The 22,683-nt window shown below is 33.1% G+C and overlaps 3 protein-coding genes across 6 annotated transcripts; 1 reads left to right on the top strand and 2 right to left on the bottom strand.

The window, feature by feature from the left end:
- The first annotated feature begins 4,262 nt into the window (after positions 1-4,262).
- LOC127066511 (gustatory receptor for sugar taste 64a-like) lies at positions 4,263-9,484 on the top strand. 3 transcript variants are annotated; one of them, XM_051000349.1, is made up of 11 exons: positions 4,263-4,511; positions 6,202-6,349; positions 6,433-6,675; positions 6,741-6,975; positions 7,105-7,240; positions 7,944-8,140; positions 8,228-8,265; positions 8,379-8,599; positions 8,705-8,873; positions 9,014-9,103; positions 9,214-9,484. In XM_051000349.1, the coding sequence occupies exons 2-11, from the start codon at positions 6,320-6,322 to the stop codon at positions 9,277-9,279; spliced, it is 1,425 nt and encodes a 474-aa protein (XP_050856306.1). In that variant the 5' UTR covers positions 4,263-4,511; positions 6,202-6,319; the 3' UTR covers positions 9,280-9,484. The 3 variants fall into 3 exon arrangements, with proteins under 3 accessions (XP_050856306.1, XP_050856305.1, XP_050856304.1); XM_051000348.1 differs by having other exon boundaries at positions 8,228-8,319; XM_051000347.1 differs by having other exon boundaries at positions 7,944-8,319.
- On the bottom strand, positions 8,725-12,822 carry LOC127066512 (gustatory receptor 5a for trehalose-like). Its single transcript, XM_051000350.1, has 12 exons — positions 12,459-12,822; positions 11,623-11,690; positions 11,405-11,552; positions 11,205-11,323; positions 10,930-11,124; positions 10,702-10,811; positions 10,403-10,573; positions 10,186-10,340; positions 9,926-10,088; positions 9,735-9,824; positions 9,545-9,637; positions 8,725-8,860 (listed from the first exon to the last, which is right to left on the bottom strand). Exons 1-12 carry the CDS (start codon positions 12,557-12,559, stop codon positions 8,813-8,815), a joined length of 1,461 nt encoding a protein of 486 aa, XP_050856307.1. The 5' UTR covers positions 12,560-12,822; the 3' UTR covers positions 8,725-8,812.
- A 199-nt stretch (positions 12,823-13,021) lies between these two features.
- Positions 13,022-21,947, bottom strand: LOC127066516 (uncharacterized). 2 transcript variants are annotated; one of them, XM_051000361.1, is made up of 4 exons: positions 21,672-21,947; positions 18,433-18,556; positions 16,510-16,710; positions 13,022-16,417 (listed from the first exon to the last, which is right to left on the bottom strand). In XM_051000361.1, exons 1-4 carry the CDS (start codon positions 21,672-21,674, stop codon positions 16,350-16,352), a joined length of 396 nt encoding a protein of 131 aa, XP_050856318.1. In that variant the 5' UTR covers positions 21,675-21,947; the 3' UTR covers positions 13,022-16,349. The 2 variants fall into 2 exon arrangements, with proteins under 2 accessions (XP_050856318.1, XP_050856317.1); XM_051000360.1 differs by lacking the exon at positions 21,672-21,947 and adding an exon at positions 21,426-21,624.
- Positions 21,948-22,683: the final 736 nt, after the last annotated feature.

Genomic DNA, 22,683 nt, shown 5'->3' with positions numbered 1-22,683 from the left:
ACTTCGCATCTAAGTCTAAAATCAAATGAACTGTTGTATATTTGAATTAATTGTTCGTTAATACTCGTTCGAATGGCATCTACGAAAATTTCTATGCTCTCTCGTCGAAGTCCAAATCACAACTGAACTAGTACATGTAAAAATCGGTCAAAGGCCCGACATTGTTGTTGTCCCTGGTGGGAGAGTATCCCCACTTCGCACCTAAGTCTAAAATCAAATGAACTATTGTATATTTGAATTAATTGTTTGTTAATACTCGCTCGAATGACATCTACGAAAATTTATAAGTTCTCTCGTCGAAGTCCAAAATACAACTGAACTAGGAACTGTAAAGGTCGGTCAAAGGCCCGACGTTGTTGTTGTCACTGGTGGGAGAGTATCCCCACTTCGCACCTAAGTCTAAAATCAAATGAACTGTTGTATATTTGAATTAACTGTTCGTTAATACTTGCACGAATGGCATCTGCGAAAATTTCTATGTTCTCACGGCGAAGTCCAAAATACAACTGAACTAGGAACTGTAAAGGTCGGTCAAAGGCTCGACGTTGTTGTTGTCCCTGGTGGGAGAGTATCCCCACTTCGCATCTAAGTCTAAAATCAAACGAACTGTGGTATATTGGAATTAACTGTTCGTTAATTCTCACTCGAGTGGCATCTGTGAAAATTTTTATGTTTTCTCGACGAAGTCCAAATCACAACTGAACTAGGAACTGTAAAGGTCGGTCAAAGGCCCGACATTGTTGTTGTTCCTGGTGGGAGAGTATCCCCACTTCGCATCTAAGTCTAAAATCAAATGAACTGTTGTATATTTGAATTAATTGTTCGTTAATACTCGTTCGAATGGCATCTGCGAAAATTTCTATGTTCTCTCGTCGAAGTCCAAATCACAACTGAACTAGGAACTGTAAAGGTCGGTCAAAGGCCCGACGTTGTTGTTGTCCCTGGTGGGAGAGTATCCCCACTTCGCATCTAAGTCTAAAATCAAACGAACTGTTGTATATTGGAATTAACTGTTCGTTAATTCTCACTCGAGTGGCATCTGTGAAAATTTTTATGTTCTCTCGACGAAGTCCAAATCACAACTGAACTAGTACATGTAAAAATCGGTCAAAGGCCTGACTTTGTTGTCGTCTCTGGAAGCCGAGTATCCCCACTTCGCAATTTAAGTCTAAAATCAAATAAACTGTATAGAATATTGTAAAAATGAGAGTAATAGAAATATATTTGAATTAACTTATCGTTTATACTTACACGATGGAAGGCTGCGAAAATTTCTAAGTTCCTTCGTCGAAATACAAAGCGAAACTGAATTAGTAGCTGTCAAAGTCGGTCAAATACCTGACTTTGTTGTCGACTCACGAAGAAGATTATCCCCACTTCACAATTTAACTCTGAAATAAAATAATTTACTGTTATTGAAGAAACGTTGGAATATTGCAGTCATTCGCCCGGTATTATGAATGACTTTGACAACAGTTAAAGAAGAAGAGGAGAAGAAAAAGAAAAGAGAAAAAAGTAAAGAAAGAAGAAGAGAAAAATAGCAATACAAAGATATTGAAACAGTAATCCGTCCAAAGGCCCACACGCAAGGATTCCATCCGAGATAAATCATTAATAAAAGTTAATAGAAGTAATTAGTTTAATGAATAAAAGGGTATAATTAATATAATTAATAAAAATATAAAAGTAATAAAAGTAAATAAGAATAATTAGAAACGACGGCGAACATAAGCGCGACAGAAAAGTTTTCTGTGCGTTCTTTTAGAAAATTAATTCAGAATTTTGATATGTTCAATTTCTTTATCTGTCGAAATATAACTAACAATATAAAATATAATTAATTTAACGTTTAATTAAATTTGGAAAGAAAAGAGATTTTGGAGAAATATAGAAATATGCAGCCATTCGCTCGCTAGTACTTGCGCTATATAGTTATATACACAATTTAGTTATTGATTTTAGATATAATTTAGATACAGATTTCCATATATCGCAAGTATCGCGAACACGAACGAACTGCTCCTACTTCTCGATAAATTTATTTTAGCGATACTAACACTCGATTTCTTCGTTACTACGCGCGCGATTGCAATAAAGTTCTGAAACAGAAAAATAGGAATAAATTGATTTGTATCACAGTTATAATAAGAAATTGTATAAATTATTCAAGAAATATGTAATAGAGAAATATATTTACTTTAAGTTTGCGCTGATACTTGCAGGAAAGACATCCTGTCAAAACTTCGATGTTCCCTTGTCGGAGTACGAAAGAAAACTAATTCGACAAAAGTCAAAGTTAATAAGAGTCGTATATGTTTACATTACGCAAGGCCGATAATCTCGAGACGAAAATTTCAAAATATTGAACTTTTAAATTCAAATTATTTTATAATAAATACGTATTACGATTTATGTAATATTTAAATAAATGAATTATTGTTTAAATATTAATTTATTATATTTTATGTAGATTATATATAGTTTAAATAATTGTAAAATTAAATAATTATATAAATTGTTCGGTCTTGATGATAGCCATTGTTTAAACAAATATTAAATAATCGATAGTATAAATTATTTAAGCTCAGCTCGTACGAAAGGAACGAATTTCGATGTTTTCTCATTGAAATGTAAAATTATAATGACTTGATAATTTTTAGAGCGATCGTTTTTCTTTTCAAACTTCATATTTGGAATTTACACATATCGAAATATTAAATTAAAATTATTTTACACACAGAATTTGTAATCTTTAAAGAAATGTACCATCGTTATAAATATTAAGTTATTATAGTACATTTACATCATGTATCGTTTATATAATTATAAAATAATCGAAAGTATTAATTATTTAAACGAACGAATATAAATGTAGAGAGCTGACATGTTTGCTTGTTGAAGGACAGCTAACTCTGTTTAAGTCAGAGAACTGTCCAAGTCATTTACATACTCGTTTTATTTATGATTAGTTGTGAACGTGTATGCAAATAAAATAAAATCATTTAATATTAAAAGAGTGCTTTTTAACTTTATATCGTTTAAACAACTGTATCATTGTTAATTTAAATATTAATTATACTTTGTTATTACATATACGCTTTACATTATTATTTATGAATGTTATATATATTATTTATATAATTGAAAATAAATTATATATGATAATTTATAAATATCTAATATATAAATCATAAATAATAATCACGGCAATAAATCATAAATTAATAAAAAATTCATATTCTTCAAATTTAATACTTAGTAATGTATTCTTCTCTAAATGTCCCTTTCTAAAATATAATTTATTAGATTTTTATTATAATTTCAAGACGTCTTTCGTATTTTTAAAAATAAAACTGCATATATAGGTATATACATAAGTGTGTGAGAGTATATATATATTATAATATAAATTATAAAATAATATAATATAAATAAAATATAAAATACGTGTAAATGAAAAGTATGTGTCAAACATCGATCTGGATATTAAAATACGTGTACGTAAGAGATTATGATGGTAAATTCGTAGAAATTTTCGAAATGTAAACGAAGCGAAGCAGAACAATTAATTAGACCACTCCTACTAATTATATAAGTTCTTTGCCAAGAAATCAATTTTATCAATAATGGTGAAAGGAATATATAGAAAAATTCATTAGTTGCTTACAACTAAATTGCTTACAACGATGTACTTTTTCATATGATTCATAATATTCTATCCGAGTTGTTTATAAGCTAGTTAGAAACTTCTGAATATTTTATTATCGTATACCTACACGCTCTTTGTATTTAGACACTAGTCATGCAAGAATTGTGTACAACGATTACTTCCAATGCGCAGGATAAGATTAAAAAGAATATGTCAATATTTTGAGCTTGTACTACTCCAATTTTTAATATTGATAATAATAATGATGATGATGATGATGATGATGATGATGATGATATTAATAATAATATTAATGATAATAATAATAACAAATAAATATTTTTTGAACGTAAAGAAAAATGAAAGAAATTACAAAAATTATCAATTTAATTTTATTAAATGAAATATTGATCAACAATGTAAAAAAATTTTAAATAAATGATTGAAAGAGAAAAGCTATGATAAACAAAGAGAAATTATTCATTTGATTTTATTATTAAATAATATTGATGAATTGTGTTATTCATTCCGTATCTAACAGATAACAGGTAGTATATTATTGTAAAAGTAAATACAGTTTTTTTACTCGCGAGAAGTAGTAGAGATAGCTATTTGTTCGGACGTACGCATATAGCGCAGGCTCGAGGGCTCGTTTACTCCTAATTCTAGTTGGCTTTCATTCGTTATTCCGCGTTGTTACAGCAACATTCGTAGTCGTGTTCTTCGCTCTTGTTTCACCACTTTGGATCCCTGACCTGTTGCGTCTATGTCGTAGATTTAGCGTGTTACGATTTTATTCAAAATTACAAATTGCTGTGGCCTGCCAAGACGAAATTTATGGAATGACGAAAGCACTAATTTTGTAAGTAGACGAACGATCGTTAAAAATAAAAGACATTTTCTTTTTCTTCATTCATTTCTTTCCTTTTATCATTTAATTCTTAAATCATGTTATAAATGAATAGAAAAAGAAAAAATATGCACTTAAGCAAAGCGACTGATAAAAAACAAAATTCGCGATTAATATCACAAAGGTAAAAGAGATCGTAACGAAAAGATATAGACGTAGAGCCTGTTGCTTTTAATTATTGTTTGTGACTGATATATGTAGATAAAACGAAAGTTAAGATAATATCGAATAAGTCTACGATTATTACGAACGATTAATATTAATAATAAATTAATTTATTAATAAAGAAAAACGATATACTCACGATACTTATTAAATATCTCGATGTCATCAGCGAATTCATAAATATTGAAATCGATCGATTGTACATACTTATTATAATCGTTGTGAAATTCTTGAAAAAAGCATCAGATTTTTATCGCATCTTATATGCGTATATATAATATTTTGTTCCAAATGATTCGCAGTTAAACGATAATTTTGTACATAATTTTGCACTTTTGCACGCGTCCTTGTTCCTGTAAATGTATATAAGTCAACCCATTCAATTATAGTAGAGTGTCAACAAGCTAGTTCTACGGCTATGCTAAAGTACTGCATTGCGAAATCGATAGTTGAAAAATGAATAATATATCTAAACGATGATCGCGACGCCATGTGCCCTTACATATCATTTTCACGAAATGTTATTGTTTGCATAACAGATGTTTTCTAGTTCGTTTTAATCATCGAAGGAATATATGGCCATATATGTATATAAATCATTGATTACAAAACCGTATAATATGTGCTTAGAAAAGGTGGATCTCAATTTCGCATGTACGTGCTATGACAATTATAGGGTTTACATATCGATTTATATACATAGATTAACATCTATATATATTTTCCGGGTTTTACGTCGAACTTGATCGGATGATAAAGTTTAGCATCAATCAAACATCTTATCTTGCAATATTTAGAAATGATATAAAAAACATTAATGCCAACTTAAAATAATAAATAATTAATAACTTTGTAAGATTGTCTGATAATCGTTCGATATTGATTAAACGAGTATAAAACATTATATCTTTTTGTCGGCTAACTATCATTCAAGTATTTTCATAAAAAAAAACATTGCATATAAAATACATACGTAATAAAATTGGAAGACACGAGGATTTGTATTAATCGTAGGTAGAATCCTTCGTTATATCGCACTGTAATTAACGCAAATCGGTATTAAAATTACACGTTAAAACGACGAAGTTAAATATCATTTGTTCGTTTCATCATTGGACAATATTTATAACGTTACATTTTAACGATAACATCTTCATCTCTTTTTATTGATTGTATCGGTGAACGAAACGAACGGACAATGAATTAGTGCTTGAGAAACACGAGAAGAAAGCTCGTGAAAAACGATCGTACGAAAGACGAAGAAGCGATCGTTACATTTAGTATACTCTATAAATTATATCCTACGTATATCCTGTGTGTTCTCGTTACTTTCGATAAGAAATATTATCATGGGTAAAGAAATATTATCATGGTTATGACGAGACATTGTGAGAGATAAACGCTCGTATATATTTTGACTGGTTAAGCGCATGCCGATGTTATAAGGTGATGTTAAAAGACATAACATTTCTTTTAGTATATAGAACTGCCCATAAAAACGGATCCTCATCCATACGTATAGGATTCTTAACGATAAAAACACAACTGTACGCTCGCATTCTTATATCTATACGTATGTATATACCTACGAATGTATGGATACTCGCATACCTGTAGATAGGCAGGTAAGCATATATAACGCTTAGATGGATATAACGTAAAATAAATTATAATCTCTAATAATATACGTCTCCGTTGTTTCTAACAGGTAATGGTTGGTTTTTTACGTTTCTACATGGAGGCTGATGGCACCATGTCGAAAACGGGGAATATCCTTCCTGGAGATTCCGCTAGAACGAATTACAAAATTTGGTCCGTGTTAGGAAATCGAAAAAAGGGAAAAACAAATGGTAGAATAAGATCCAATCAAGAAGGTGCACTGCCGTTAAGGCCTCGACAATTTCTTCGTAACGACAACGTTAACACGTTACATTCTATAAATAATAACGATGTAAGACTCGCTTAAAGATCATTGCTTTTTTCTGATTGTTCATTTTCGATACTACTTTCTTTCAGGATTCAGAGGACAGCTTTCATCGAGCTATCAGTCCGATCTTATGGTGGGCACAAATATTCGGCTTGCTTCCGTTATCCGGAATATCTGCGAATTTACCGTCGAGCTTGAAATTCAAGAAAATCTCTTTTCGAACCGTCTACGCCGTCATAGTAGCTTCTTCGATATCTGTAATGGCGGTACTGTCGATCATTCACATGATAAGGACTCTCAACGCTGATTCCTTCGGTGTGCGTGGTAAGGACAATTGATCGAATAATCTTCTATCTCTTTTCACGAGTAATACGAAACGTATTTAGATTACTATCGAAACGACGTAGATATAACGTAACATTTTCAATAATTATGATTCATCGATGTTCCTAGGTGGTGTAGCTGAGGCAACAGCCGGAGCAATATTCTATGGAAATGGTTTATGCGGAACGATCATGTACCTTTGGTTATCGCCACGTTGGGTGATCCTTCAAAACGATTGGAAAGCAATGGAACGATTCATAGACAGGTTAATCATAATATTATTTAACACGTTCACGCCGGCGCTGCTATTTGTATTTCTCCTCGTGGAGCGGGATTATTATTTGATATTATACGAGTGTCTCTTTGGCCGAAGAACTTTTACAGAAAAAAAACATTTATTTGTAGTACTGTAAAAATAAACAAAAGATTTCTACCGTCACAGACAAAACAAAAACAAAAACGGGATGACATCATGAGTTTTGAAAATCGTTTTAGCGGAATTAAATTTTTGAAACGGACTGACAAAAGATCAGTTTGTATGTTAACTACTTCCAAAAATCACATGTGTACAATTATTCAAGGAAAAGGATGTAGGGAATGTTATAAATCCTTATATAAAAAAGAAGGTAGAGATCATGCCACGAAGAAAACTGAAAGAGTAATGACGTATTGCAATAGTTGCGAAGGCCAGCTAGCACTCTGTTTGACATGCTTTCGAAAATGTCTTTACTATCGAATTTTGGTTTTATAAGTTATGTTTATAATATTGAGATGAAATAAAATAAAATTTTCATTATTTAAATTTTCAAGTATATGGCAATTTTTCTTAGTTACCAAACGAACTACATTTTTGTAGTTTGATGGTACGCATCGTCTTCAAGTGTGAGCTAACGGTGGTGTGAACGTGTTAACAGATAATTAATTTCTATTCAACGAATTGCCTCGCTTTGTTTTTCTATCATTTGCAGCAACAAGTACCAACGACCACGACTTCGTTGGAAATTTATAATAATTAGTAGCGTCATACTTCTTTTCGCTCTCTTCGAACATGCTCTAAGCGTAGCTAACAATAGTACAAAGTTTGAATGGGGAACACCGAACTCGACCTTCGCCAATTTCTTACAAGTTTACACCACCAAGTCTCACAACTTTATCTTGGAAAGCGGTACGTTTGTTTACACTTTCTTACTCGGATCAATGAGGACAACTTTCAATACCATTAAATTAATCCTGTTGAATGATCGCTTTACAGTCGACTACAGCTTCGCCATTGGTATTTATATCTTTATAGTGAGCAAAATAGCGACGTTCGTGTGGAACTTTACGGATTTATTCGTCATGTTGGTATGCTACCGTGAAAAATAGAAACGAATTGCAAACAATTTTAACGAACGAAATTTCAGATTTCCACCGGTTTGGCTGAAAGATACAAGACGTTGAACAAGAGATTGTTCGTTACGGCGAAAAAGAACGCTAACACCATCGATTGGTGTGAATTTAGAAACGATTACGCCATTCTAAGTTCACTGGTGAAAAAAGTGGACAACGATATATCTCCGATAATACTCCTTTCCTTCGCAAATAATCTCTACTTTATTTGTTTACAATTGTTAAATGGCTTATCGTAAGTCTACTACGATAACATAACATACAAGACGCGTTATACGAAACTACGAATTAGATTTGGACGTTCGGACGTTTAAACTGTCATTTGCTTTTTCATTCGAAGCGGACCTGAAGCTGGAGATATTTTGAGTAACCTCTACTTCTTCAGTTCCTTTGCCTTTCTCATTCTTCGAACGTGTGCCGTAACCTTATTGACCGCCAGAATAAATGATCAAAGTAAAACGGTACTCCCATTGCTGTATAATTGTTCTTCGTCCACCTACAACATCGAGGTATATAAAATATATTATCTATCTATATCTAAATTAAAATGTCACATGTAACGAATAATTAACACCAATCTTCTAATATCTTCGGATAATTTTATTATATATATATTACCTTTTTTATTATTATTATTTTTTTTTAATAGACACAAAGATTGCAATATCAGCTTACCACCGACGATATCTCATTGACAGGCTTACGTTTCTTTTCCATCACAAGGAACTTTATGCTAGCGGTAAGTTTTTTTTGTTTTTTAATATAATCAACCCTAAATCGAATCATACGTATAATTACGTGTCTTTATTATTTTTATGAAAAATATTTACGAAAAATTTAACGTTTTAGCTAGCCGGAGCGATCGTAACGTACGAGGTCGTGCTTCTTCAATTCAACGTTGCTATAAATAAATAAAATCAACGATGATGCCTTCAAACAATGTCTCTCTTTCTCTCTCTCTCTCTTTAGATTATTTGATAAAGACATAATGCTTTGCAAAAAGGAAAATAAAAGAATATAAAAAAGGCTGATCGAAAGCAACGCATCCCGATTGAAAATTGTTATGCATAAATTGTTTCATTAACACAATTTATATCTAATAATAAAAAAATTATTTAAGCACAATTTATATCTAATAATAAAAAAGATGTTAGAAATATTAAAGGATTAGCATTGTCACCTCGCAAATGTTCGTTATGTTAGACTGGATCGTTTGTTGTATATTGTTTATTTGTACCAATACCAACTCGTATGTGACGATAGTACCCGCAATCTAAACAAATGTAATAATTTTCAAATTTTTATGGGATTATAAACTTATTAAATATATTTGTGTATGTATAAAAGTTTAATCGTTAGATCACACTTACGGTCAAGACGAGGCCTCTCGTAACAGAAAAAAATTTCATTCCGGTCAAGCTTATACTGTCGGTCGTGACTTGTGTCAAAAATCTCATTACCTGAAAGAAATTTTCAAAAGAAGAAAAAGGAAAAAAATTGTCGAAGGAACGCAGAATACAAAGAAATAGATAGGTTTGAAAAAATGCATGTATTAGCTTACCTCTGTAGAATAGTTGGCACTCGAAACGCTGTAAAGTATCGGTGCCGGCAAACGCGACTCATCGTTAATAGAAGCTGCATACAAGGATACAGCCGTGGTCCTTGTGACAAGAAATCCAAAGGAAAAACAAAAGTAGATCTTCTGTATGTGACTGCGTTGCAAACTTACCGAACAAATGGAAAAAAAAAAATAAATGACAAAGTAATACGTATTTTTATATGGGAGGGAGAAAAAAAAATTACAAAAGATGTGAGATTTACTTGAAAGAGAATAACAGTTGGATGCAAATGAAGTATAGATCGGTCGCAAACGATAGAAAAACGATCGTTGAAATATGAGAATCGACTCGCCTAGTCAAACTAGCCAGATGATTGTAATCGTTTCTAGCCTCGGCCCACCACCAGTCCGGCATCGCCTTTAAAATATTATAATTTTAATAACTATGGGAAAGAAATTCGTTTCTTTTTAATTACTTACCTTTCCTCTAACGGAATTAAGACGACTGTTCAATTGTTGAAATTGATCTGCCAGAGCCATGCTTACGAGGATCAAGAAAAGATCGACGAAGTTCCATGAGAAGGTGCTTAACATGTTAATTATGTCCACTAATATAGCTTTCCATAAACTGTAGGACATTTGCGAGAATACCTATTTCATCGTGGTAAACATAATTATTGCATTTTAAAGGAGCTTCGATTGAAGTGTACCAATAAGAGATATAAAAAAGATCATATCTCGTGGAACATGCGAAAGAATGTTCAGAATGTATACTTTACCTGGGGGAATTGCGATTCAAAATATTCTGCGATAACGTCGGAATCACTTCGATATTTTACACATGTCATTGCATAAGAGAAGCCCTTAAGTATAGATAAAGTATGTTCGACTGTAATCATTTTGAAAAGGACGATAAAATTAATCAAACGCTAACTTCAATTCAAAACTGCAGTCTAGTTGTATAAATATGAATAATCCAAATGTTTCGATAAAGGAAATGTACTTACTCATTGCGAGGGTCATCACGATGGCGGTAATTAATTTAAATCTACCAGCTAGACTTATTCGAGAAACTCTCCGATGTCTAAACATGAACTCTCGTTCGATTTTTTCCCACGTTAACGCCAAGCAAGGCCATAATTTGGCGAGTTTCAGGAAGAGGAGAGACGCGATTAGAGAGGTGCCATAGAAAACTAAACTAGCTGTTATGACAACACTATGTAAGTATAACGATCGTGAGATTCAACGGGATTTTTATTTCTTTTGAAAGTGTATTACTTACTCGTCTTCATGGAATTTATGCCCGTCTTAGTGAATTGTAGAATGTTGAATATAGTCATAACGATTGCACCTAAAAAGGATGCGATGGTGTACAATAATTTTGGGCTACACCAGGTAAATCTGAAAGTATATACGTAAAGCTCGTGAAAAAAAATCTACATTTGTTTCATTATGAAATTTAATCGACGAATTTAAACTTGCTTTAGATAAGATGCATCCGGAGTGTTGACACCGGAAACTGGAAGCATCGAAAAGCAATTCGCCAACAAAATGATTGGTTTGACCGACGCGTGAAAACTATCGGTAGCCGGATTAAAATTGTTCACCAAAGATACGTTCAAATCGGATACTGAAAATGAAAATCACCCGATATCTCTTTGTTTTGAAATTTCCATCGACAGAAAAATCTATCGACTTACCTTCTGGATTTTCTACGTCTGTCTTCAATGTATCGAATCTACTTAATTGTAGATTGCTTTTAGGAGATCTGGAAACATTATTACGCGTCACGAATATTTTCCTAATACGTTGGCAAATTGTCCATTTTGATTTCGAGTCGCGATCCATATTTCCAACCGATTTATGTCACGGCCCTTTCATTTCTTAAATGCTATCGTAAAATAAACACTTACAAAAACTTAAGACAATGATTTCACCACCGCGATATGAACGGTGTGCGCGGAACAGAATCGCATGGCGAACAGAAGACGGAATTCTCTCTTCGGAGCTTTATTGGGCCAGGAGAAAACAGGTGGTGGGTGTTTTATAAACAATGGAAACTCGATAAACCTCTGTGGCTTCGATTGAGACCTTGTGAAACGATTCGTCGCGAGGGAGAAAAAGATCAGGGTGGAAACCACCCTTCGAGGAGGATAAATCCTTTCGAAATTTTCAATTTATCTATATCGAAGCAATCTATCCGTATAAAAAATCATTTCAAGATATAACACCGACACATTTATTTGAATAATTTTCTATCGACTTCTAATTAGCACGAACGTTTAATCCATTCCGTCAATAAATTCGCGTTAAAGCCAAAGAGAGCGAGTTCGTTCATTTTCCGTCTTCATTAGTTAATTGTCATATGCAATCGTATTAAATTCGATCGATAAATTGCTTTTCGTCGATGTTAATTTTTTCGATTAACTATACACACGGGTACGTGTAAATACGCTATCAGATCTAATAGGTATATCAAGTTTAACGCTAAATAATAAGAAGAAATTATATCAAAGAAAAATATATTCGGACTTACTTGACATGAATCGTGACGGGTCGATGTAATTTTGTATCGGTCCAAAAAGTTGCTCGCATCTTGTTCGCTGATTCAATCTCTTTTTTCAAATTGCACTTCATATCGTTGTAATCATTGTAATTTCATTGAAATTTACGTGATCTTAGATATTCGATAGAAATTCGTAAAGAGGTATCGAAAAGCGAAAAATTATTTGAAAGGGAAGACCCACGATGTATACGCTTCTGCTTACGCCACTCGAAAGGGTCGAAATAATCGCTTCTGTCAGGGAACACGATAAAATATAGACTAGGAGATTTGTTTGATAGCGCAGAACGTCTATAGGACGTATTGTTTCTATCCTATATACAATCTCGCGATGAGTCGCTTACTATGCATAGAGAAATGACAGATGTTCTCCTCGAATGTGTATAAGCGTCACACGATATACAGCTTCGTACACTAGCGATATCCAAACTTAATTACTATGATAAAAAGTACGTCTTTATCTTTGACAGGAAGTCTTGTCGTGGAAGAAACCGTGAAAGAAAAATGGAGGGGAAAGTAAGATAATGTAACAAACGTACAAGAGTAGAATATGTATTTGTGGTATATTTTTTAATAATTATTCGCGATAGTGAGTGTATGTGAGTGTGTGTATTTTATCGACATTATTGATCTCTCTCTCTCTCTCTCTCTCTCTCTCTCTCTCTCTCTCTCTCTCTCTCTCTCTCTCTCTCTTTCACTTATCATTAAATGTCCGAAAAAGAAACATAATACAGTCACAATTAATAGTGGCTCTTCATTTTCAAATAACGATAACGAGCGAACGTCTTACAACTCGTCAAACGGCCTATACTGACATAATATAGCAAGTATATTTATTTTCAGAAATGCTTAATGATCGCGTAAGATACGTCGTGTGCATATCAAAGTTGGATACATCCATCATCTTCTTGGCGATAGAGCGAACGAACGCTGCTGTGGCTTTCGTTCTCGTACTAGGGGTGTCGACGATCCGATAAGAGTCTACCCTAGCAGCATAACCAATACTGTGCGCGCGCTTACACACATTTATATATCTAGAATATCTATATATATACCGGTTGATGAAAAGAGTAACGCGTAAACGCAAACACCTTACTGACAAGCTGCGCAAACAAAATTTTTCCATCGTCATAGGGTCGCAGCTGCATCGGCTTCCAAGTAAAAGCACGACTCGCTTACACATATATCCCATACATACTTGCAATACATACGTATTTATGTACTACTGTAACACATGCATATTAATATATATGTAAAGACACAAACATAGATAGAAACGTACGTAAATCTCTCGTGCGAGCTTACACCTCGTTCGTTCGCTTAACAATCTATAAATCCCCTTCAATGATTACAATCTATCTATATAGTTTTACAAACCTTCGTTAGCCTTCTTCCCGTATCCCATAGAAACCGATATAAAGTATGTCATATCACGAATTTAATGGACCTTTGAAGAAAAACAATATTGGAGTTTATTTCTTTTTTCTTTCTTTTTTTTCTTCTTTTAATACCCTTACGATACGAATGAATCAGATCTTGTATATTGCATCTTCATACATGTATCTTACTTACATAGATAAACGTGCTTTCATCGAACGTGCTTCCTCTTTGCGAGATGAGATTCTTTTAACGAGATTTCCTTTTCTTAAATAATAATAAATACGCACTCGCGTAATGGGTATTTCGTACGATCTCCGATGACTCATCTATATATTTCTACGATGTGTATATCGATCGTCTTACTAGTAACTGTTTCATCCTATCCCGATCTTTTTTCGTACTAAAAGTAAGTAACTTCGTCGTCATTTGTATATGTACATATTTATGTTACAGAAAAAAACTTTGTTAAATTGAAAATTGATGTTAAATCATGATTAATGTAGGCTCATAAATATACACATGTAATATACGCGTTCCTTATAGGTCAACCTGACTTGTTTACATTCGTTATATATATATTATACCTACATACGCATGTGTATGTACGTAGATACGTACACGCCAATATAAACACGTCCATTTAATTTCAATATCGAGGAAAATATAAATACTCATTACCCATCAACGTGCGGAGAGAGTCACACGTATTCGTAGATAACAATTCCTTATCGTGAAAGATTTGAAAATCTTTTTAAATTCATTCGCACGAAATTATTACATTAATTATAAATCGTTACACATTATCAATCTATACATACTGTTTTATTTTTCAAACGTTAAATGCGCGTTAGTTTATTAAATGACGATTACTTTATGTTACTATCGAGTTTCGAGTGTTACAATAATCTTATTGTTAATACTATAATCATTTTATTCCAATCGTTATCTAATCGTTATAATACCAATTCGATCTTTCAAATAAAAACAAAACAAAAACGACAGAGTATGTCTAACAAGTACTTCTGTGTTTTTCAAATAATGATTATTTATGAAATTTATAATTATTGTTCTCTTTTTCAGAAATACAAAAACGCGATATCGATTGCGATCGAAAGAACGGATCACGTGGAAATTATTGCATATGAAGACTTATCTATAAATTACAATGACACCTAACAGTAAGTTTTACAATCCAAAAATATTTTTTCCTCGCGTAAAAACTATAGAGATGTATGTGTGTATGTATTATCGGATGAAATGTAAATGGAACAGTAGATCATAGAAATATTCGATCACTTTGTAAAACTAAATAACCGTTTACTTCCGTATCTACTCAAAAGTTAATACTAAGTAAGATTTGAAAGAAATGATCGAATATTTCTCTGACCTATCGTATGTACAATTATGTAAAATTAAAGGACATATGTGCTATTCATGAAATATCTTATCATCCTTTTAATCGTTTTCGCAATAATTCACAAACGAAGGGTGTCCATGCGAGCAGACAGGATTCTTCTTATACAGAAAAGAGATGACGTATTTACACGAAGAATGTGGGTGTGTGTATATATATATATATATATATACATATATATATATACATACATACACCGTTAAAGTTTCGTCGTAGAAACTTGAAATATCACTTACTATAAAATCTCCCTTTTCCCTCTATTTATATATTAGTCAAAATACTGTAAGAATTGCTTGTTGCGAACTATAAATAATGTATACAACGATAATAAGATAACGTGTTATACCAATAAGTGCGCGATTACAATCGTTTGTCGTCATAAATAATTTACGTCACCGACATCTAACGAAAAACGATATTGCCGATGGCGATCTAATCGAGTTCTACTTAGAGTTTTATTAAAATAAATCGAAAGAAAATATTCGAGTCCTTTCGTAAAAGAATTTAAGAAAAACGTAACAACACAGATAAAAGTGTAATGTATTAATTAATTACAAAAATTAACGTTTAATAAACGTTCGCATATCTATCAATGTTCACGGAGTTTATCGCAATACTATACTATCTCGTTATTATTAACTTCGTATTAACTTGTTGATGTTTAATCGTTATTTCACGAAAGAAGAATCGTTTATAGAAATATTATTATCGTAGAGTATCGTTGCGCTCTGTAAATTCGATTAAACGATGACGAAAGAAAACAGATGAACGAAACTACATATATATATATAGATACATATATACGTATATTAAATAACGATAGCAATAGTTGGACGAGCCATTGCTATTCGAAAGAAAGAGAGATCAAAGAAAAGATTTCGATCTTTTCAACTTTAAAAAGCACGCAGCGCCTGTTATTAATATTTGTATATACGTATGTCTATGCGTACTATCGTACTGTGTTACTAGAACGAGCATGATTATATATCGTTCCTTTGATATAAATTTATATTAGGCAGGCTTGCCACCTGAATAAAATAAGACTTGATCGAATAAATATAAGAAACGTGTCAACCAACGTGTTGTTTCGACATACTCGGTTGATTTGGTTCCCGTCCAGCAACGTTCATGCTACGATCTGAAAGTACGTAAAGAAATATCGATCATCGATCAAATAAGTCTAATCGAATAATATCGAATAAATTCAATGACAAAGGAAAAAATCCGAACCTGCTTCGGTAGATAACTCTCCGAAACGATCCGGTAGATCAGAGATACTGGTCGCAGCATGTCTTCCATGAATATCCGGTAACGCGTTCCTTCTTCCTGTTCGTCCTGTCGATAGGAACGCCTTTGCACCGTTTTCGTCGTCTTTGCTACCCCCGGCTGTACCCTCCGAGTCCGATCGTCTCGGCGACAACATCTTCAAAACTGAAAACGATCCTTCTTTCGTTATCTCATCTTCTCTCTCTCTCTCTCTCTCTCTCTCTCTCTCTCTCTCTCTCTCTCTCTCTCTCTCTCTCTGTATCTCTCTTTCACTCTACATCCGGATTAATTCATTTCTAGATTATCTGTGTATACGTACGATATAAATGTTCGTTAAAAGACAATGTCATTTTTTTTTTATACTCGCAATAAAAGAGCAAAGAAAATTAAAAGGATATATGTATGTAAAATAAAAAGACTATCACGGTTTTAACAAATAAAGATCGTCGATCGTTTTATTATTTTCTATGAAGAGACATTTTCTAGATACGCTGAATATTTAAATAGATTATTTTTGTACACGGTAAAAAATGTATTAGTAAGTATATTTTTTGACTTTCCATTATTCCGTAATACTATTCCATTATAACATAATATCTTTTTATTATTTCTCAGTTCTTTTCATACATAAAAAAATGTATCATCGTGTACGTAAAATGTTAACATATATTGGAAGTACAATTAATTGTAAGAGACAACAACTACATTGTTAATCTATAAAAGAAAGTGCGTAAGTCATGTCATAATTCGTGTAAATATCAGACTTATAAATTTACAAAAATGAAAATTTAACGTAATCTTGAATTTTCAATATATATCAATACGGTATCATTTGTACAATGATATTTACACTTGTACGATAAAAGTGGAAGAATAATAACAGATAACTATAAGTGGAAATGGAAATTCGAAAAAGACTATCGAAAGCTTAGAGGTGGAGTGATACTCCTCCCTTCCAAGCGTTTACACTATTGTTTCTGACTGTACTTTCGATCGAAGAATCGATAAATGTATACATATGTACTTACGCCATATATTACAATGTTTGGGAAGATAACGTTCCGCGATGGTTTCAACAACGCACGGTCACGTAAAAGTCGTAATTATTATCAAATCGACTTAATTAATCTTTTAAAAGAATTATCATTTTTTCTGTTATAATTTATACTCACTTTCATAATTTCATAGAAACGATCGCACTGAAATCTACGACTGGTATTATTATCAATAAAACGATGCATATGACTATAGATTCAGAGGGCTACTAAACTAAATTTTTAATCTATCGCGTGATATTCGATCGCGCGTCTGGCAACGTTTATCTTTTCGGGATACTTTTATCTTAACTTAGATTTATATTGAGAGACTAACGTGTGTGTATATATATGTATATATATGTGTGTATATATATATATATATATATATATATATATATATATATCTTTGAAGAGGTATACAAGTACACAGATCCATAATAAAACAGCAATATATGATAGGAATAAAATAAGGTCGATATGAATGTGTAGCTATCTTAGGTTAGTTGGTATTTCTTAGACGCGTGCGTTTGTCATAATAATTTCTATAAGAAGAAAGAAAAAGGATTTCTTTACATACGTATCAAATCGATATATAAGAGAAAAATTCAAAATAATTCTATTAACTACGAAGGAAGAATAAACACAAAAAAAAAATAATGAAATTTTTCGATTCGATTTAATTCTCTTCTTAACTTTTCTGCGAAATATAATGAAATTGATATTTTTAAAAAATAAAAATTAAAAAAAGAAAAGAAGAAAGAAAGATAATAGACAAATATAACGTTAAAATAATGAAATGTCGATTAACAAATTTTAAGATATCAGAAAGTGAAAAAGATTGTAAAAATACCTTTGACTCGAATGAGGCGTTTTCTTCGATATCCTTTAAATCTCGAGCAACCGGATATGGCAAGGCGATCACCCCCCGTCGTTGAGGAAGTCTCACCATCTTGCGAAGTTCGTCGCAGCTTCACCTGTCGAAGATATTTTTCGTCTTACTAAGTGAAGTATTTGTTATATGAAATAATAATTCCTGTTTGATGAGCAGCACAATATCATGTTATATTCAACGATTACGAAAATATAGTCGATAATGAAACTTCCATCGAATCCTCATCGAAAGGATAAAATTCCGAATTTACGTTTAATAGAAAAGAAAGAAAAATAAAATACCGTTAGCTCGCACAATTCGAAATAAATTCTTAAAGATACATATGTTTCCAACGTTAAAACTTTTACAACTGCAATGAAGGAAAATATGATTACGAATAATGTGAGAATTGAATGTCTGCATAGCCAGAGCTCTTCGGACTTTCAAGTTGGATGATAATGAAAAGAAACGTGTAAATATAATAGTTATATTTCTATCCTATCGCAAACGAAAGTTTCCACTTTGAAAGTATTATATATTATGTTTATACACGCTTTGATCAAACAGATCGATATATAAAGAAAACATATATAGCAGTCTAGTATATATATATATTTATATATATATTTTTTTCTTTTTATATTTTATTTCCGCCGACATTGTAACGGTACCAAGCGTAAAATAATAAAAAGAATCAAACTCTTCGCTCACAGATGGAAGGAAAGCGATAGTATATAGATATCTCCGCTGTCGGCGACTACTCTCTTAGTAATGCCACTAACACGTGCATATATTTTTTATTTCGAAGAAAGAAAATAATAGTAATTCGCTTTAAGAGGAAAAAAGATCGAAATATCCTGACTTTATCGTTTAATAGACATACGCGTACACGAGAGAAAACATTTCTATCTTCATTCTTTGTCATTAAATAATCTTAATAATCTCTATTTTTGACTGCCATTTTTATTGCGACGAAAGAAAATAGAGAGAGAGCAAAAAAAAAAAGGAAAAAGAAAAACTTAAACATCGTGCATTTTATCATTCAATACACATACACACATCCGAGTAAGTACATAAGAAGAAACATTTCTATCTTCGTTCTTTGCCATTAAATAATCGCAATAATCTCTCGCTATTTTCAGCTGCAATAATTGCAATTATCTAGTTATCTTATCGACTATAATTACGGTATAATCGCTAATACGCACACGATTTGGAAATCGTCTCGTTGCTCGAATGTTAAAGAATCTCGATAAATCGTTCCATTTTACGATTGCAACATACGCACAAATGAAACAGGGAAAATAACGTGTGACACGATATCGAATAAAAATACATCAGAGTTCTTCTTCTTTTTTTTTCTTTTTGTTTTTCACGGAAAGGAACAAGTGAAGTCTCTCTCATAACCTAGTTACTTAGCACTGCAGAGAAAACAAATGGAAGGTAAGTACATAATACCATTTGTAAAGAATACTACGCGAATACAAATGTGTGTCTATAAATTACTACTACATACGTATTGTGAATGTGTAATACGTGTAATATACATATATACGTATACGTAACTCTCATTCGCTGATATATATATATATATATATATATATATATATGTTATACGGAATTACCATATATGTGAAAAATATTTAAATATAAATGTCGGGCGATATAAATAGTTTGACTCGTGTGTGCATATATATATATATACACACACACAGATGTATGTAAATGCATATGTTAAAGAAAGATAAGAATGGCTTGATCCGTGCAAAAATAGTTATATAATACGAAATAACGATAAAAAGAACCAACGTGAAATGTTAATGCATAACTTGTTAAATGATGAATATCAAGTAGATCGTTCTTTCCTAATTTCGTAATTATGTTTTTTTTCTTTTTAAGACGAAGAAAGAGAAAGAAATAGAAGACAAAGAGAGAGAGAGAGAGAGAGAGAGAGAGAGAAGCGGAATCAAATAAAATGTTACTCGCATGGAATGTATTCCTTACGCTTTACGCACGTGCACTCTTTGACAGAAGCCAAGGACTTTGTTTGTTTAGATCGTACCGAACTTTGCGTCGTTCCTCTCTCAACGCCGACGACAACGACGACGACGACGATAATGACGATGATGATGATAATAATGATGACGACGACGACGACGACGCCGCCGCCGTCGACGATGACAACAACAACAACAACAATAACAACGACGACGACGACGACGACGACGACGACAACGACAACGACGATCCCTGTTTAATTTCCCTCCTAATACTTTTTCTATTTTCTTTCCTTTCTCGACGATCTTATAACATTGTCAATACAAGAAACGAAATGTGACAATAAAAAGAGCGAGAGAAAGAGAAAGAGAGAGAGAGAGAGAGAGAGAGAGAGAGATAAACGAAATAAGAAAAAAAATTGAAAGCGATAATGATATCGTACGAAAAATTACGAGTATGAAATATAGGTTAGGAAAGCGAGCGAAATCGAAAAGAAAAGAATACAGATATCTTATAAAAATGAAATAAGATTGAGAGAAAATGGGACAAAAGGAATATCGGAGGATATGCGATATTTGACGACGTATAAAGAGAAGTGAAAGAAAGAGAAAAAAAATGCAAAGCAAAAAAAATAATAAGGATAGGTGTTCGATAATTTATGTAAGAGGCAAGAAAACAATAGAGAGACAGAGAGAGAGAGAGAGAGAGAGAGAGAGAAGAGCAAGCGAGTAAGAATGCGATCGATTAAACGACATCACGTGTGCAACTGTAAAGCACAACTGGTTTTACGCGGTTGATCTATTCGAAATATAGAATTCATTTAGATTTCCTAACTTTTTATAAATATATGAGAGATAGAAAGATGAATAGCGGCAACGATAGGCGTGAGAAAGAAATACGCGTTGATTAAATCGTGTGACGCGGCTCGTGACGCGGCTTATGACGCGTTCTATCGTAAATATGTAAGTAAGTACGTCTACGTCGTCGTCTTCGGCTTCGTCTTCGCTTCGTTTTCGTTTTCGTCTTCGTCGTCGTGTCGTCGTCGATTCACACGAAAGCATTGACGAGACAGGAGCTAGCTCGCGCGTGCGCTTCTACACGCATACACGCGCGGAGATAAAATGACGGATAGGATGAATATATGTATATATGTAGAAACGAGAGACAAGAGACTGATAAAGTGAGATGCACGCGCACGTATATATGTACGTAACACTCACCATCGGATCAGCTCAGTGTTTCTTTCTCTTTCTTTCTTTCTTTCTTTCCTTCTTTCTCTCTCTCTCTCTCTTTTTCTGATACACTGCGTGCGATCAACGTCTCGTCGCGTGTCACGCGCCACGTACGTGTGCGTGTCAAAAAAGAGAAAGAGAAAGAAGAGAGAGAGAGAGAGAGAGAGGGAGAGAGAGAGAGGGAGAGAGAGAAAGAGAGAGAGAAATACAGAGCAGAACAGCTTTCAGAGCGAAACGCGTCCAGAGTGCTTGAGATCAAGCGAATCACTACCGTAGAGCATCGAGAGTTTCCACTTCGTGTTCCGTTTATATTCGAGGTCGAATCGATATCCAGAAGCAATGCGCTTACTACGAATAATGTCACCGGTCCGAGACGACGCGATCATGCGTCGACTTCCAAATCGTCCGACTTTGTCTACCTGCTTTCTCTCCCTCGAGAAAGTAAAAAAAATTTAGAAAATGAAAGAGAGAGAGAAAGAGGGAAAGAAAAAAGCGGTTAAAAGCGTAATCCACAGAACATTTCTTTTTTGATCTTAAAGCTAACGCGCAACATGCATTAAAGCGTTCGTAAAATAGAATGGAACGTGTATTGTGCGCGTTGACCAATCACCAATCACGATTCGGGGTTGGAAATGATCAACGAATGACGAGAACCAATCCAACGAGCTAAATCCAATCGCGTTACGTTCTTTTCGACTATCATTGGTGGATTCGCTTCGGCATATCCGAATCTTTCCGACAGTCTCCGAACTATGTAACCTTTATAGAGCCCTCGTCTACGCGTTCGTGCATTGCATAGGTTATAGGCTATGGATAAGAGTCTTAGCATAATCTCCGTCGACGAATTTGCAACGAAAGATAAATCGAATGGGTCTCTCGAGTGACTTTAGTTAAACCCTTCATAATAACATCGTACAACGATCGTGTTTAATTAGGTACCAACGATATTTCGTTAGGACGACGAAGCTTCTACCGAAAACAAATATTTAACGATAGAAGT

This window comes from Vespula vulgaris, chromosome 9 (assembly GCF_905475345.1).
Source record: "Vespula vulgaris chromosome 9, iyVesVulg1.1, whole genome shotgun sequence".
Taxonomy (NCBI): domain Eukaryota; kingdom Metazoa; phylum Arthropoda; class Insecta; order Hymenoptera; family Vespidae; genus Vespula; species Vespula vulgaris.
The sequence above is the reverse complement of the archived record's forward strand: the minus strand, read 5'-3'. Positions and strand labels throughout refer to the sequence as shown.